Source organism: Colletes latitarsis, chromosome 7, assembly GCF_051014445.1.
Source record: "Colletes latitarsis isolate SP2378_abdomen chromosome 7, iyColLati1, whole genome shotgun sequence".
NCBI classification, from domain to species: domain Eukaryota; kingdom Metazoa; phylum Arthropoda; class Insecta; order Hymenoptera; family Colletidae; genus Colletes; species Colletes latitarsis.
In genome coordinates, this window is record NC_135140.1 from 13657048 (window position 1) to 13673443 (window position 16396).

Sequence of the window (16396 nt, forward strand, 5' to 3'; positions counted from 1 at the left end):
TAATTTAACGTGGTTAACATTAGATTTATAAACATAGATTGCACATATTTTTATTTAAACTTGCCATGTTGACGATTACATTAAAATATATATCGTTACATTAATCAAATTCAATATGGATTATTTTTATAGCGACTAAAAATATTGTTGTACGAGTCTATATAATAATAAGATTATAAGTTCAGTTTCCTCACGAGTAATTCATACTACGATTGTAAATGAATTGGAGTGAATAAAGAAAACACTGCGTGTTATTGTTATTTTTCTATTTTATTCTATTAATTTCATTTATGATATTAAGAAAGTCAATACAAATGTATTCCGTGCTATATTTGTACTCGTGAACATTGTTGTTTGAAGTTTTGCATAATCATAATTGGCGGTGATACATGAACAGATGAGTAAGGAAAATTGGTTGTCTTCACAATTACTTTTGCTATTGCTATATCAAAATAAAAACAGTGACATACATAATCGATTCAGGGTGGATAAAATGGGAACATAAATCTTTAAACTGTGAGAACGTACGGTAGAACATGAAAATGTAACGTAAAAAAGAAAGTGGCAACATTGACCAGAATACAAAAAGTCAACAAAAAATATACGTTTAAAAATGAAAAACCTGCATCACTAGAAAAAAGAAAGTGACACATGCACTCATCTACCCACTTACGTATCAGAGCATATATATTTACATACGTACATACATCCGTGTATATCCATATACATACCTAACATAAACGCTACGAGCATTTTTAAGTAATATAAAATAATCGACGATTTTTTTTTAGATTTAAAAATGCACGTACAGTGGCAAACGTCTTATCGATTTGGCACAAAAGTTCCGCGATTCCTCGGTCTTTGGTTTTCAGAAACGATCATTAATAAATAATATTTGAAAAAAAGCTGGAAGCTATTCGCACCTCGTTACGAATTTTGCAATGAGCTTGGTTCTCGTCTTATCAATTCTAATTCGTATGAAACGTATCTTACAATTGAATACTTCTACTGTTTACATCTATCGTACAATGCAAACAAGGATAAGTGTTTGAGTAAATTTATCGTGTTTTGTACAATATCAGACAACTCATTCGCAATCTCCGAGATATTATAATGTAACTAATATTATTCTTATACGCACATACTATGACTAGAATGAAAATGAACGCCTAAGATTCGTTATCGCTATGCGGATACTTACAGCTATCGTTAGGCAACTCGAGTAATTTGTTTCGCAAATTCTAAATTGCCTTAATTAAATTGAAATCGCGATACGCAATATTTCTCAAAAGTTAAACACCGTAAGAGAACAAATAGTATCGGAGCTCATCGTTCGTTCATCCAATTTATATACAATTCAATTTAAAAATTCTCGATCTAAATATTACGGATAATACGACAATGATGATGACGAGGGTGAGGACGACGACAACAACGACAAGAAAAACAACGTTGAGGCCGTTGAGGAATTATGTGAAAAATATTAATACGTGAATTTGTGATGATCATTGTGTAGTATCTACCGAAGTATTTGTTCGTCGATAAACAAGAAATAGATAAGTGTAAGGTATCAAAATTAATGTAACGTTTCACAAAAGGTATAAATCGCTGCGAAAAATCTCTCTGTTAAGAAATGATGCATCGTGTCCGAGTTTTATATGGTCATGGGAAAGAATGTATATAATATAAATATACGTTCTAAAGATTACATAATTGAGAAATTATGTAATTTCTCTAATCTATGCATCGTAATTTTAGTCATGGAACGAATTTCTCCCTACAATTTTGTTTATAAATATCTTAAAAAAATAACGTTCATTTGAAAAATAATAGGTACATCCCACATTTAACTGTACACTTTTACGACGATTACGTTTAACCAGTTAGTTGACTAACCCGACCGTGTACTTTAAACCTTTTAAAAACTCGACGGTCTAACATAATTGTTTTTGTTTTTTTTTTTTTTACATTTGTGCGCGTCTCTGATTCAGAGTTGTACTTTCATTCGAAAGATAAAGGGTTTTACAAATTTTTAACGTGTCTAAAGTTAAGTTTCGGTTATTTTATAAGTTTTATAAATTTTATTTTACAAATTTTGACTGACGAAAGACCAAATCAAGTCCTGACATTCCGTGATTGACCTATGTTGTTTGTCCATCTCATTAACGCGTTGATCAAAAAGCGTTACCAACATTAACAGAGATTAGAAACTGCATGTTCAGCGTTACACGGCCTCATAATTTATAGAACTACTCCAATAAAAAGCGAAAAAGACAAACATAAATAAAAATTGACGATTTCTACGAACAACTACGCTTTATGTCGCAGTTATAAAATGACAGCGTTCTGACTCTTGTGTTGTTCTTGCCTATTCGCAAGTAAAACGTTTCTATAGTGACGATCGTGCGTTGTGCGAGAAGATTCGTAATAAAATCGACTCGACGTGTATTTGAAAATATAATGGAGGAGGACGACCATGCGTTCGCAAGGATAGAAGTTAAGAGAAAAAAGAATAAAGGCAACTACACGCGAATATGTGTGAGAAGAAAATCGAAGAGCAGAAGAGAAATTGAAAATACTGGAAAAGTCAGTACTGACGAGAATACCTGAGACGAACCGAACGCGAGTCAGTTGGCTATATCAACTGATCAATAGTAACCAGAGTAATGATGGTATCCTGGTCTAGGCGGATGATACGGCGCAGGACTTACAGGATAACTCGGGTTGTATCCTGTCAAAGGAGGCGGCGGTGAGGAGGAAGACAAAATTCGGCCATCCACCGCATCAGGTACGACGTGAGGAGTACCGGAGCCTGTTGATTGAGGACTTGCGATCACGCGAGCTCCGGATCCGTGTAAATGAGATCTCGAAAGAGTGAGATCGACGGTATGCCTTCCACCAGGAGTGAGATCCAAACTTACGACCCTCAAGATGTCGTTATGAGGATAGGGCGGTGGTGGCGGCGGTGTCGGGGGTGGCGGAGGCGGAGGTGGAGGGACAACGGCAGGAACAGAGGAAGGTAATGGAGGAGGAGGTGGAGCTGCTACAGTAACAGGCGGTGGTTGAGAGACTGGCGAAAGAGGTGTAGGTGACATCGAATAGCTTCCGGTCCTGCTGAGATCAACGCTTTGTCTTTCTGTAATTTCGTACAAATGATGGTGATGATACCGAGCGGTATTTTGTATCTGCACGCCGAAGCCGTGGTGAAATCCCCTCGCAGACATATCCAAACCCTGAAGCTCCCCGCCGTTGAGAACGATAGGGCATTGCTCAAGAGTATCATATTTGTATGATGTTGATAGATCCAGCTGCATCGATTTCTCTTTCACAGACAGACTGAGGTTTTGCGCTACAGAGTCACCTTCGTCACTGGACAAATTCTCTGCAGCCAGCTGTTGCTGATGATGGTGATGGTGGTGGTGGTGGTGATGATGATGATGTACATTCTGATATCGTGAATTTGGTGTTGCTGAGGGTGACACTAAATCGTCCTGTTGTATGTGAATGTAATTATTTGGCGAAGGAACGCGCGGTATGTCCTCGTGATGTAAATATTGATCGATAGTATGCGCCCTTGGTGTACCGATGTAGTCGACGGGCCGATGCAATTGATAGTCGACATGTAAATAAGATGGTGGCGTATTTCGGCTGTCCGGTGTAGGCGCAGGCGATAACAATTCTGCTTGTTGCTGCATATAGGAATCCAAGTGGTTCGGTGATCTTTGAGGTAATGGCGATTGTAGCTGGCTAGAGATAGAGTAGAGATTAGTGTCACGACCATTGTCCTCCAACATTGGACTTGATACAGCTCCTATCTCTCTTTCTGCGGCGTCGAGTGCAGCTTCGACCAACAAACTAGCATTCGCGCTCTCGGTTCTTCTATAAACGCCAAGTCCCAGTTTACTATTCTCCATAATACTCTGTGCCCTCCCCGTGACTGTCGACAGCGATGTTTTTTCGTCAACCTCCTTTCTGTTATCTTCAAATTCGTAAGTATTCCCAGTAATGACACTTGTCGACAGACGAGGTATCGTATTCGATACTACGGTCATGTCTGACGTTGTTGAGGGATTAAATTCACCAAGCCACTTTTTACTACCTTTACTCTGCAATCTCGAAACGCCATAAAAATCCGTTTCTGTACGAACGCTCTCTATCGTTGTCGACTCAAGAGTACTCGATGCCGACGGCGGTGTTGAAATTCGTGGTGTATGCTCCACTTTATACTTGGACGTGGGATTCGTTCCAAACTCGATTATAGTTGAATGGGCAGAATTATTCGCCGCTTCAACCTTCAAGCCGTTTTCTGAACTGTCATTGTCCAAAGATGTCAGACTGTTATTACTGTTCTCTTGCTGAAAATATTACGAAGAAAATTTTATATGCAATTGTGCAACGCGCTTGTTAATATTTTCACGAAGCAAAACAAATTTTATTCAAGAACAAACCTGAGAAGTTCTTCCGCTAGGTCGAGGAGTCTTTCCACGACCAACATCTTCGATCAGCCCGCCGCTATACGCATCGAAAGTATATGCGACGGATCGTTCGATCTTCGGCATCATCTCCTCTGTAAGACCATGTACTTTCTTGTAATGAAATTGTAAACACTGTTTAGTGGTGAAAGCCGCTTTGCAGCTGTTTTCTTTGCACCTGAAAATCAAAAGAATACCGTATTTATCAAAGAAACGATAATGAGACTCGCAAAATAGCAAATTGATACCACGATCTTACTTGAACGGTTTCACACCGCTGTGCGTTAACATGTGTATCTTTAGATTACTCTTGTTTTGAAACATTTTTCCGCATCGATCGCATGTCGCAGCGCCGACAACATCTTTGTGATGAACCTCTTTCATGTGACGTTGAAGGGCGGCACGAGAACCCAAAAGTTTCAAACATAGTTTACATTGAAACTCTCGAAGCACCTCTGACATATCTAAACAAGTACATGTGTAGTCGTGAAAACGTGATACGAGAACTCGTTTGAACAATATCAAATCTATGAGTCTCAGCAAATTAATTGTGAACTTGTAAATATTTCTTACCACTATGCATTCGTTTAATGTGCACTTTCAACTTTTGTGGTTGACAAAACTTGCGCCCACAAAAATCGCATAATGGTCTTGAGCGTTGCGGGTTCTGTGCACACCCGTAAGTTCGATGCATTTCGAGGTAATTCAAACGTAAAAAGAATTTTTTACAATATTGACATTGGTATGCGCCCTGACCTGCGTGTAATTCTGCAGCGTGCTTCATAATGTTGTCCTTGCCTAGAACAGCAGCTCCGCATACCTAGACAACCGAAAATACATGCGTATATTTAGTCGCGTAAACCGTCAAGAGTCGTCGCATAAAATGTAACGGACATCAATACGGAATATGGCAATTGAATTATCTCTACCTTGCAATGATACTTTCTTATCGTCAGACTGTAATTGGTATCGTGAAAGATACAACAGTGTAGACGATAGTATATCGGATGAGCAAAATTCAAATTGCATCCCCCACAATCTAAACAGAGAAAAATAAATAAGCGTAATCGAAACGAAATGTAACTCTTGTTTAATTCATAGTTGAACGTTTGATCGTTGTTTTCGCAACATTCACCATCGACGCTGATATTGAGAAAGATGATACCATACTCGTTTTGTCTACTTTATTCTTTCTTGTCCATGCCGAAGATTGTGAATCTGCCCAATATGTTAGTTCCATTCCTGACACAATATTTTGTGTAGTAACAAGATGCAACTCTCCCTGCTTCGTAATTACAGCTACACTTCTTTTCTCCTTTGTCTCGGCCGGCCTAATATAACGGATCCAATTACTCCTTAACGGGTTGGTGGTACTTAGGTACGAAGTTTTACCATTATTATCTATCTAAAGAAAACAGAAAAAGAAATATCGTTTTGTCGGAGAAATATTTGGACCACGATCTCTATAAATATAATTCGCGTATACAGAGATTAACAAAGCTATTCCATCGATTTTACCTCCCAAATATGTCTCATGGAGAAATCATCAGGAATGTCCATTTCCCTAACTAGCCGTCCGACGAGAGGACCTAATTTAACGTGCATTGGAACAGAATTTTTCGCGTATATTCCAAGTCCGTGTTCCGAATTAGTGATTTTTAATTCCAAGCATTCAGGTATAGAATCTCTGGCATACAATGGTCGGTCCGCATCTACAATCAATCGTTTCTCTTCCTTTTGAGCTTTCACTTTCATTTTACAGTGTTCGGTAAGTAAAGATTCATCATCCGACTCGATATTATCCTCAGCCATTTTTCCATATCCTTCGGACATAGGATCATCACATTTTATAGCTTTTAAAACTTCGGAATTTTCTTTGTGCTGATTTAACCATTCCTCGTAAGATATGGAATCCGGAATCGAATATTGAGGCGTGGTCAATGGACAGGCATCTTGTAAGTGACGATTATTACATTCCTGACAGAGTTTTATTTTAATAGCTAATCTTTGCGGCTCGGATAATACATTTTCAGGGCTCGCTTCGCTTTGCGATTTTGAAGCTACAATTGTTGATACATCGTCCGTTAGAGAACCGGCGTTTCTTTCATCCTGCACGATTATTCCATCTTGGGGCGCTTTCCGGACATCGTGATGCCTACGACTCCTGTGTTCACTGTTATGTTTATGCCTTTTCTTTCTGTGCTTATGGGCAGAATCATCTAGAAAATCTTCGGACGAATCTTCTTTTGCATCATCATCTTCTTCCTCTTGATTATCATATTTCAATCGTTTTCGTTTCTTTTTCAATTTTCGACTATTTGTTTCTTGAGTTGCATTTGTATTCAAACTGGAACAATTAGCTATTGTATTGACATGTTCGTTGTTACCAACATAACAAATGTCGCACGAAACATTTTTATTGTCGCTTGCCTCTGCAGGTTGAATGCAAGAAGCTGCACTAGAAGACATTGTGCCCAATGTATTTGTGACTTGTTCGATGATAGTTTCATTGGCATTGCTCTTAACAGTGGGAATTGTTGTTAGACTATTCAATTTCAACTGCTCACACTGGTTATTAATCGTCACAGTGTTTTCCATATCAACATCTTTGATGGCATGATAAAGTACATTTTTGTTAGTATTTACACTTCCTATAAATTCTATGCTACCTATGTGTTCAGTCTTTGTTGCAACAGATTCAACCTCTTTTGTAGCGATGCGAAGACTATTTTTTAAATTTGGCTCTATACCAATTTCATTCATTACTCTAGAATTATCTTTTTTCACAGCAATTTGTTCTTTGTCTTCTGCTGGTGACTCAGTAGATAATTGTTTAGCAGTTTCTATCGATAAAAGTACATCGACAGTTTTAAGGTGTCGTTTCTTTTTTCGTTTGTCTTTGTGATGCTTGGCTCTGTTCTTATGATGTTTAGATCTTGAACTACGTTTTGCACATAACTCGACATCATTGGTTAATGTAGTTCGTGCAGTATCCATAGAAAAAGCTTCACGTTCTGAAGCAACATTACTATTTTGTTTCCTCAGACTCCGACGAAGAGATTCCTTTGTATCATCTATCATGTTTTCGGTCGGTGCCATTTGCGTCTTGTTCTTCTTATCTTGATCCATTGCTCTTTGGTCTTCTCCATTGTATTTGTCGCTGTGCCTGTTAATTATGGAAAAAAGCATATATGTGAAAATGATAAAGATAAAGAAATGGTGACACCAACATTAAAGATAGAAAACAAAAAGTGTTGCATCGAAAAAATTAATTCAAGAGAGAAACTTGGGGAAGGATTGAAACGAGAATAATCCTACAGTTAAAAAGTGAACAGCAGTTGTTAATCCACTAATAGATGCTCAAAGAATATTGTTTACCCAAGTATAATTTGTACTTGAACTCAAACAAATATAACATTTCTTCTATATCGACTTGTACGCGATCCCGACGTAAACCAAGATCAGTCATGATCGGTAAGATCGATAAAATCGGTTTTTGAGATTTCAACAAACAAGACATTATCGATTACTTTCACATCAAATATCGACCCCGCAAGATGGCGATTCGGGGAAGATTCGGGTACGATAAAGGGGAAGTCCCGTCTCTGAATGACAAGACACAACTATCTATCAGTTAAAATAGTTTTCCTAACGTGAATAAAACATTGACGTCGAATCCAACGCCATTTAGCCGGATTCGTGAAAAAAAAAACGTGCTGGTCTACAGAAGCGATTTATCTCGAACCTACCTGGAAGTGGACTCGGCAAGATCGAGCAGATAAACCGCAACATCTTCATCCGTTGATAAACCTAAGCGTTTCTTAAGAGAGAGCCAACGCTTGCCGTTGGTAAGACCGATGCGAACGCTTCTAAAGTGTTTTGTTTCCTGTTCCGGCCCAATTGCGGAATTATTGCTTTTATGATGAGAACTTCTCGTTGATCCCGACTCTTTCACATGCCTTGTAGTTTTCTTCGGCATAACTACATCGTAGATCTGCCGGTATTAAAGCGGCGAACTTGAAGCTACCGCGGAGGTTGTGTACCGATATTATCCTATCCTCTTTATGCTCACCGCCTGACCACCACCGCCCACTCCGCCCGCCCGCCCACCCTCGCCATTCACCACTCACCACTCACCACCCCGAGCAACCTCGCACCACTCGCACCCACCGCGCGCGTCATCTACTTCCCTTTCTCTGCTTGTTCGCTATTCTACTTTCCTTTTCCATACCCCACGTACCCCGTGACCACGATCTTCCTCTTTTATCGATCCTGTAGCTGCGCTTCATCGCTATGTATGAATGTGTCAGAGTACGTAAAGTCACTAATCGCGACATCTATTGTCGTCGGTAATAGTTTGTAAGCAGGATGTCGTGTGTGCAATGTGTGGTGTAATATGTATGGGTTGTACGTTCATCTTATTACTATTCTAATATTTAGTTTTCCTTCTTCTCGAATCCAGTGTTTCTAGACGGCAGACCGGTTCCATCAGAGAACTGCCCCTCCACTTAACATACCAATGCACAGACACGCGTATGTGAGCTCCGGCGTTTCGGACAACTTCGGAAAGCCGAGAAAGAAGGCGTATGAGAGCCCTGCTTTGTCGGTCTTGAAACACTGGTCGTGTTGTCGGCAGTGATTGGATTTGAAGCACTTCGAATTGGTTCGAATTTATATACTTGGCGAATAATTCGAATCAATTCGAATTTGATTCGAAGTTTAAAACTCTTGCAAGTCTTTTATCAACATAGTCATTTAAAAATATTCCTTTTTCTCGTGTGTAATGTTTAACTGTATATTTTGCATGTGGTTTATCTGCATAAAAGTTTCTGGAACTAAATTTTTCTACATAAGTTAATTAACCCCTCATAATATGTATCTCGAACGATGCATTGTTTGTGTATGTACTTCGATTTACAGTCGAACAGTCAGTACGGTATGATACTTTTGGAACAAATCTTCATATCGAGTGTAATATAGTCGAGATTACATTTCGATAAACATGAACTCGACCAATCGAGAACGATACCAAATGATATTAATGAAAAATATGAAATTTTCAAAGTAGCGGCTAAGTTGCCAGGCATGTAGGGGTTTCACGCATGCGTGTCGTAAATAGTATCAGTAAAGTACTTTGATCATATAAAAAACAGGTGTCTTATGGGCCCCCATTTAGTTACTTTACAAAATTATCTAAAAGTTTTTAGAAAACGAACATAGAAGGTCGATACAAGCGAAACTAATAAAACTATTCTAGTGGACATATTCATTGCCTCTATTATGATATCTAAATTTTTCGTATTTTAGTATACATTATTTTTTATATATTACTATTTCCATTCGTACCACTCGTCTAACTTCATTGTTACAGACAGAACTCTTTGCGTTCATATAATAATGTAATAGTTATACATATTGTGCCTTGCTAAAAAGCTTGAGAATACATCATACCCCTACTGTTAATCAGGGCCTACTGAACTTTCACGCCCGTAATATTGATTATATACATCACTGTTTTTGCTGTTCGTAGAATGCGCATGCGCAAAAACCCCGGTTTATCTGGCAATAGTGGTACTTGCCTACCATCTACCACACTGTTCGAAGGTGTTCGGAAGAGAAGATTTGAATCACGTTAATCGTAAGAATCATTATTATTCGAAGAAATGTCACGAAGAGCAATCAAGGCGATAAATTGGACGCCACTCGTTGAGCGGATTCCAGAATCTGAGAAAACTACATTGGCCGCTTTTAAAGCTAAATCCGATCAATTTTTACGACGGTTAGTAAAAATCGTCAAAATAAATTCATTACATAATGCCTTTGGATGTGTGTTCCATATTTTAACATTAAAATAATCGAGTAGCTGAATTAATTATTTTTAATATTATTCTTTTAATTTAAGTACTAACGAATTTCTAGTTTATTTCCTATTAAATAGGGATTTTAACATATGATTAATATAGAAATTAAATGCCATAACCTCTTTAAAGATCATTCGAAACCAATAATAAATAAAATTATGATAGTACTTTGTATTAATTTAGTTATAAGAAAAATATTATAATCATATAACTTTGAATTTACTGTAAAGGTATTAATAATGATTTGTGAAAATGTATTATATGTTTTACAGTATGACAGCTAACCCAGAAGCTGCACCAAAACTTGATTGGGCATATTATAAAAGAACTATTACAACTCCTGGTCTAGTAGATAAGTTTCAAAAAGAATATGAATCATTAACAATACCTTATCCACCTGATAACTATACAGCAAAAATTGAAGCTAAAGAAAAGGAAACTGTAATATAACTTATATTTATTTTTCTTTTATATTTTATTTTTCCAAATTTCATGTAGCTAATATTGATCTTTGTGTTACAGCTTGTAAAAGTTCAAGAATATCTTGATTATGCAGCTGAAAATATATCAAAATCACAGCAAGAAATAGAAAGAATAAAAGGTTTGTTACCATTTGCAGAGATGACATTGGAAGACTTTAGGGATATGTATCCAGAGAGTGCCTTGAATCCTGATAAACCTACAATGTGGCCCCATACTCCAGAAACTCAACCTCCTGATGATATTCAATATGGTACTGGAGGCTCTCATTAATTATATTTTGTGCATTGAAATTAGTCCTGATGTAACATTGGCTGTCGATAATCAATGTGTCAACACTTGTATTATCAACATACTTAACTTTGGATAGAGATTGAATTTAATAAAGCTTTGGAATTATTACACTAAAATCATATAACGATAAATACACAAAAACGTAAACTGAGCAATTGTTTGTAATTTTTTCACAAAACTACATTCAATCTACAATTAAATTTATTTACATTTATTGATAATAAAATTTGTTTCATTGATGTATCTACTGTGGGGTCCTGTGAAAAACATTTGAATATCAAATATATTGTAAGCCGTTGGCCGACCAGCCGCCATATATACATTGTAGTATGTTAGAGGCGACCGCGAGCCGCGGAAAGAGCTTTTTAAAGGTGCCGATCCGCCGCCAATGACCAAATGTTAGGGGAATCGAGAGTCAGTCTCGTCCAAGTCGTCGTCGAGGCAAGACGAATAAACTGGTATACATATTTCGACTCAGTCTTCTACACTTTACCACAAATTCCGGCCATCCCCTTACAATATCTTGTAATTATTGAGTTTAAAATACAAATTATATAATTGTTCTATACATTATACTGTGAAATTAACCAATTTGGTAGACAAAATGTATAATTTCCAGCAAAAAAGAGACTGCAGGGAATTTACCTCAACTAGATGTAGATTTAATAAGAGATATACAAGGAAAGGACCAGTAATTGAAAATATTTTAAATAAAAATATATTTAAAAGACAATTTTTACTCAAATGTGAAAGGTATTGTTAGTTTCTTGTAATGGTTCTAACATTTATAATTTGTTAATAGAAGCCATCGGTTTTTCAATTGTTTATCGAATCTTTTCGTGTTTCAATAACCTACGATACTTCTGACCAAAAATAATAAACCAATGGAAATCAATATAGATTTGATATAATTTGATTAAAATTTCAGTAAATTCATCTACTATTTAAATTATGAAAACATGTTTAAGATATGTTGTAAATAAATTTTTCCATACTATACAAATCGTAGGTGTGTTTCAATTTCCAATTGGTTGAACGTAATTAAGACACGCAAGGTGATTGGCAATGATTCTACTGCATATTTGTACTATACAAATTTGTTAAGGTCACAATATATTTGATTAACGATTCTGTTTAAATTAATTTAGCTAGTTTAAAAAAATTATTTTCGATCGAAAACGGCCCATCGGTGATTGCATCGGTGGACTTACATGGCCAGTCCGCCCCTGATGGCGATATTTATACTACATAATAAATATTTTTCATTCGTTCAAAGAGAAATTATTTCTCTCGATTCCTATTTGTGTTATTTTTAAAAATTTGAATTCTATTTTAATTACGCGTAAATATATTTCGTAAAAACGTTACGTAAACACTAATAAAATTGAATTAAACAAATTTCAATCTCGTATATGCACACTTTTATGGGCCACTGTAACGTCAAATCTTCTGCAACCGACGAAGAGGATTTATCTGTTTGTAGACTGTATCGTTAATAGAAGTGATGTTGTACTAACAAATTCTATTTACCAAGCGTATGAATTTGCGCGTGAATACAAGCAAACGGAATGATATTGCCATTTCGATTCAACATAGGTGAAATTTTTAAGTGCATTGTCAACAGTCGTAGTATCAGGTTTTATACTGCAACCCGAATGGTACACGACATTCGTACGGTCGATGGTTATCCTTGTACGGTCTTTTGAAAGAAGTATAATTAATTGTAAGCATGTTTTATTTGGATTACATAAATGAGGAGCGTTGCAATTAATGTACACCAGTGGCATTATCGTCCCGCGACGTGTTCTGGCTTTCGCTATCATTGTATCCGCCAGAACAACTTAACCTTAAGCAAAATATGTTTCCGCCGAGGGATCTAGGGAAAACAGATTATATTAGTTTAAATATCCAGGAAAGTGCAACTTTTGCGCGTGGAACATCACGTAGTCTTTGGAGGGTAAGCTCTTGCGATATTGTTTCGAAATTTTGTAAATATTTTTCTATTACGTTTGTTTGATAAAAAAAAAAAAGATTTATATGTATCCAAGCATGCGAATAAACAAACTTTGTTCGTCTTTTTAGCAATGGAACCAGCTGTCAAGGTTTCAAAGAAATATCCTATACTTTGTAGTCATTACAATTATATTAGTTATATTTTATCTATTGCCTGGGGATAATAAGAATGGAGTTTTAGATGAAAGTGATTACAACAATATAGAAGTAATACAAGACACCCTTAAATACGAAAAGGTACAATAAACATGATACAAATTAACAAAGTACTTTTTAAGATATTTTTTGTATATTTTATAATTTCTTAAAAGAATAAAATTTATAGGCAATAGAAGATATTGTAGTAGATAATGTAAATCAGGAACATAAGGATGGTGGGGAGGTTATAGAAGAACCTGAATTCCAACCAGAAATAAACCAAGTGGACGACGATCAAATTGGAGAGCCACCTCAACCCAAGCCAAACCCAATTAAATTCAATGGTAACATCATACCAAACTGTTATATCCTTAATATATAAGGCCAATTTAATTGTTATAATATACTTATTTAATTTTAGGCCCACAAAACGATAGACAAAAAGCCATAGTTGCAGCATTTAAACACTCATGGAATGGATATAAGGAATATGCTTGGGGCCATGACAATGTGAAGCCAATATCTAGAAAATACTATGAATGGTTTGGCTTAGGACTTACCATAGTTGATTCTCTTGACACTATGTATATGATGGGTTTAAATAATGGTATGATGAAAAGTCAGAATTTTTTTTTTAATAGAAATCGCCATTTGTATTTAAAATATGCGTACACGTGTGTAGCTAAAATGTCCGCGTTGAAGTTACATGTATTTAATGTATACGAATTCGCGTACATTATTCGTGTTATGTTTTTAAATCTACGGTGAGATATCGATGTGCCGTGTAATGCATCTCTATTTCACTCGCATTTTCTAAAAGGAAGAGACCCACAGAATTTCCTGAAAGATCTATTTCCCTTCAACTTTGGTCAGTTTCAGTCCCGAACGTCGGCTAATATCTAAGGCATTACTGTATTTCGATACACGTGAATTCGTATATCCGTGTATTAACCCCTTCTGGGCCCAAATGGTAGGCGTGAACGCGCGGTAAACAGACCAGACTGATGCTAAACTGCTTTATAACAGAGAGTATAAGAATCGCGACCAACTCTTGTGGCGTACCGATAGGAACTGAATTCATGTGATATTCATGTTCAGGGCAAAATCTTCATCACGAGTCAGACTCGTTAAAGTACGGGAAGGGGTTAAGGAAGTGCACAAATTAAAACACGGCTATATTAGCTACACATAAACACGTGTATGTAAATTTGGCTTTTCCTATTTACAGAATTTTCAGAAGCCAGAGCATGGGTTGATAAGAATTTAGTGTTCACCCTAAATAGGGACGTTAATTTATTTGAAGTTACAATAAGGGTATTAGGAGGTCTATTATCAGCGTATCATCTCTCTGGCGATAAGATTTTCCTAAATAAAGCTGTAAGTTATTTATTGTGTCTTTCGAATAATATTTTTCGGGGGATTCGTTCTCCGGCTAGTCGTGTAGTTGAAAATCCACGTGAAATGTTTCATCCTCCTATCTTTTTCATCTAAAAACGAACCACAATGTGTGATCTATCTTACAAGTTTACTTTGTGTGCAAAAGACCGCGTAAAACCAAATTCCACATTATTCGAATTTTATATTTGATACAAATCGCAGGCACAATTAGGAGATCGAATGATGCCGGCATTTTCTACTTCGTCTGGTGTTCCTTATTCTGATGTAAATCTAGGCACTAGAACTGCGCATAGTCCTAAATGGGGTCCTGATAGTAGTACTAGCGAAGTCACTTCGATTCAATTAGAATTTCGAGATCTTAGTCGTAATACAGGAGAACCAAAATACGAGGTACTTATGAAATATCCTTTAACGGATAGAGCGTATCATTTGTATCATACGTAGAGGAGTATGTAATTATTGTTTCTTCAGGAAGCAGTAGCAAAAGTCTCAGAACATGTACATCAGTTAGAAAAATACGACGGTTTAGTACCCATTTTCATTAATGCTAACACTGGACAGTTTAGAGAGTATGCAACAATTACGCTTGGCGCACGTGGTGATAGTTATTACGAATATCTATTGAAACAGTGGCTTCAAACTGGGAAGACCATTAATTAGTTAGTACTTTTTGATTTTTAATCACCAAAGCATAAGAGCTTGTTTCACTTACTCGAGTAGTTGCGATGATTATGGTAATATGCTTGATTGTAAACATTTCCAGCCTACGGGATGATTATTTATCGGGCATTTCTGGGACTCAGAAGCATCTTGTCAAACGTACGGCGAACAATAAATATCTCTTTATCTCGGAACTAGTTGGGGCAAATAAAGAAATAAGACCAAAAATGGCATGTAACGAGATATAAGCATTTGAATACAATTAATCGCGCTACCATTACGTATTATATTATTCATAAACTTGACGTTTATCTCGTAGGACCATCTTACGTGTTACTTAGGGGGCACATTAGCTTTAGGGGCACATCATGGTTTGCCGTCCGAACATATGGATCTTGCTAACGAAATTGTTAAAACTTGTTATCAAACATATGCAATCCAACCGACATTTCTTGCGCCAGAAATTACTTACTTTAATATTCAGGTAATTAAAATAATTGATGAATAAGTATAGTATAAAAATATAGTATAAAAAATATTATTTTATATAGAATGTGGAGGAAGAGAAATCAATGGACATGTATGTAAAGATCAACGACGCGCATAATCTTTTGAGGCCAGAATTTATTGAAAGTTTGTTTTATATGTGGTATTTTACTGGAAATAAAACATTCCAAGATTGGGGATGGCAAATATTTCAAGTAAGTAAATTGACAAATATTTTTCTTCAAATATGGATGAACCGGTATATTTTTAATAATGCAGATTTTAACGCAATAGGCTTTCGAAAATTATACGAAAGTGGAAAAGGGTTACACGAGTATTGGTAACGTACGAAATGTTCAGAATACTCGGCAACAAGACTTAACAGAAAGTTTCTGGTTCGCCGAGACTTTAAAATATTTGTATTTGTTATTCGATGATACAAGGCAATTAATAGATTTAGATAGATGGATATTTAATTCTGAAGGACATCCGCTGCCCATATACAAATCGTAACCCAATGCAAACACAGTTTAATGTATAAATCTGCACTATTAGTAAACTATTAAATATCTTTTGAGGCCAGTCGATAGATAT

General features: G+C 36.4%; 3 protein-coding genes across 4 annotated transcripts; 2 read left to right on the forward strand and 1 right to left on the reverse strand.

Annotated features, from left to right (window-relative positions):
* Window positions 1-142: 142 nt before the first annotated feature.
* On the reverse strand, window positions 143-8552 carry LOC143343605 (uncharacterized). The gene is made up of 8 exons (XM_076768659.1): window positions 8222-8552; window positions 5991-7638; window positions 5643-5877; window positions 5402-5511; window positions 5046-5292; window positions 4732-4936; window positions 4449-4650; window positions 143-4355 (listed from the first exon to the last, which is right to left on the reverse strand). Exons 1-8 carry the CDS (start codon window positions 8449-8451, stop codon window positions 2649-2651), a joined length of 4584 nt encoding a protein of 1527 aa, XP_076624774.1. The 5' UTR covers window positions 8452-8552; the 3' UTR covers window positions 143-2648.
* A 1455-nt stretch (window positions 8553-10007) lies between these two features.
* LOC143344028 (ATP synthase subunit d, mitochondrial) lies at window positions 10008-11580 on the forward strand. Its single transcript, XM_076769569.1, has 3 exons — window positions 10008-10251; window positions 10606-10774; window positions 10856-11580. Exons 1-3 carry the CDS (start codon window positions 10136-10138, stop codon window positions 11084-11086), a joined length of 516 nt encoding a protein of 171 aa, XP_076625684.1. The 5' UTR covers window positions 10008-10135; the 3' UTR covers window positions 11087-11580.
* Window positions 11581-12296: 716 nt separating this feature from the next.
* Window positions 12297-16315, forward strand: Alpha-man-ib (alpha-Mannosidase class I b). 2 transcript variants are annotated; one of them, XM_076769566.1, is made up of 11 exons: window positions 12297-13064; window positions 13190-13327; window positions 13446-13602; window positions 13680-13865; window positions 14487-14635; window positions 14858-15046; window positions 15128-15315; window positions 15420-15546; window positions 15636-15800; window positions 15868-16017; window positions 16097-16315. In XM_076769566.1, exons 1-11 carry the CDS (start codon window positions 12966-12968, stop codon window positions 16313-16315), a joined length of 1767 nt encoding a protein of 588 aa, XP_076625681.1. In that variant the 5' UTR covers window positions 12297-12965. The 2 variants fall into 2 exon arrangements, with proteins under 2 accessions (XP_076625681.1, XP_076625680.1); XM_076769565.1 differs by having other exon boundaries at window positions 12299-13064; window positions 13190-13357.
* Window positions 16316-16396: the final 81 nt, after the last annotated feature.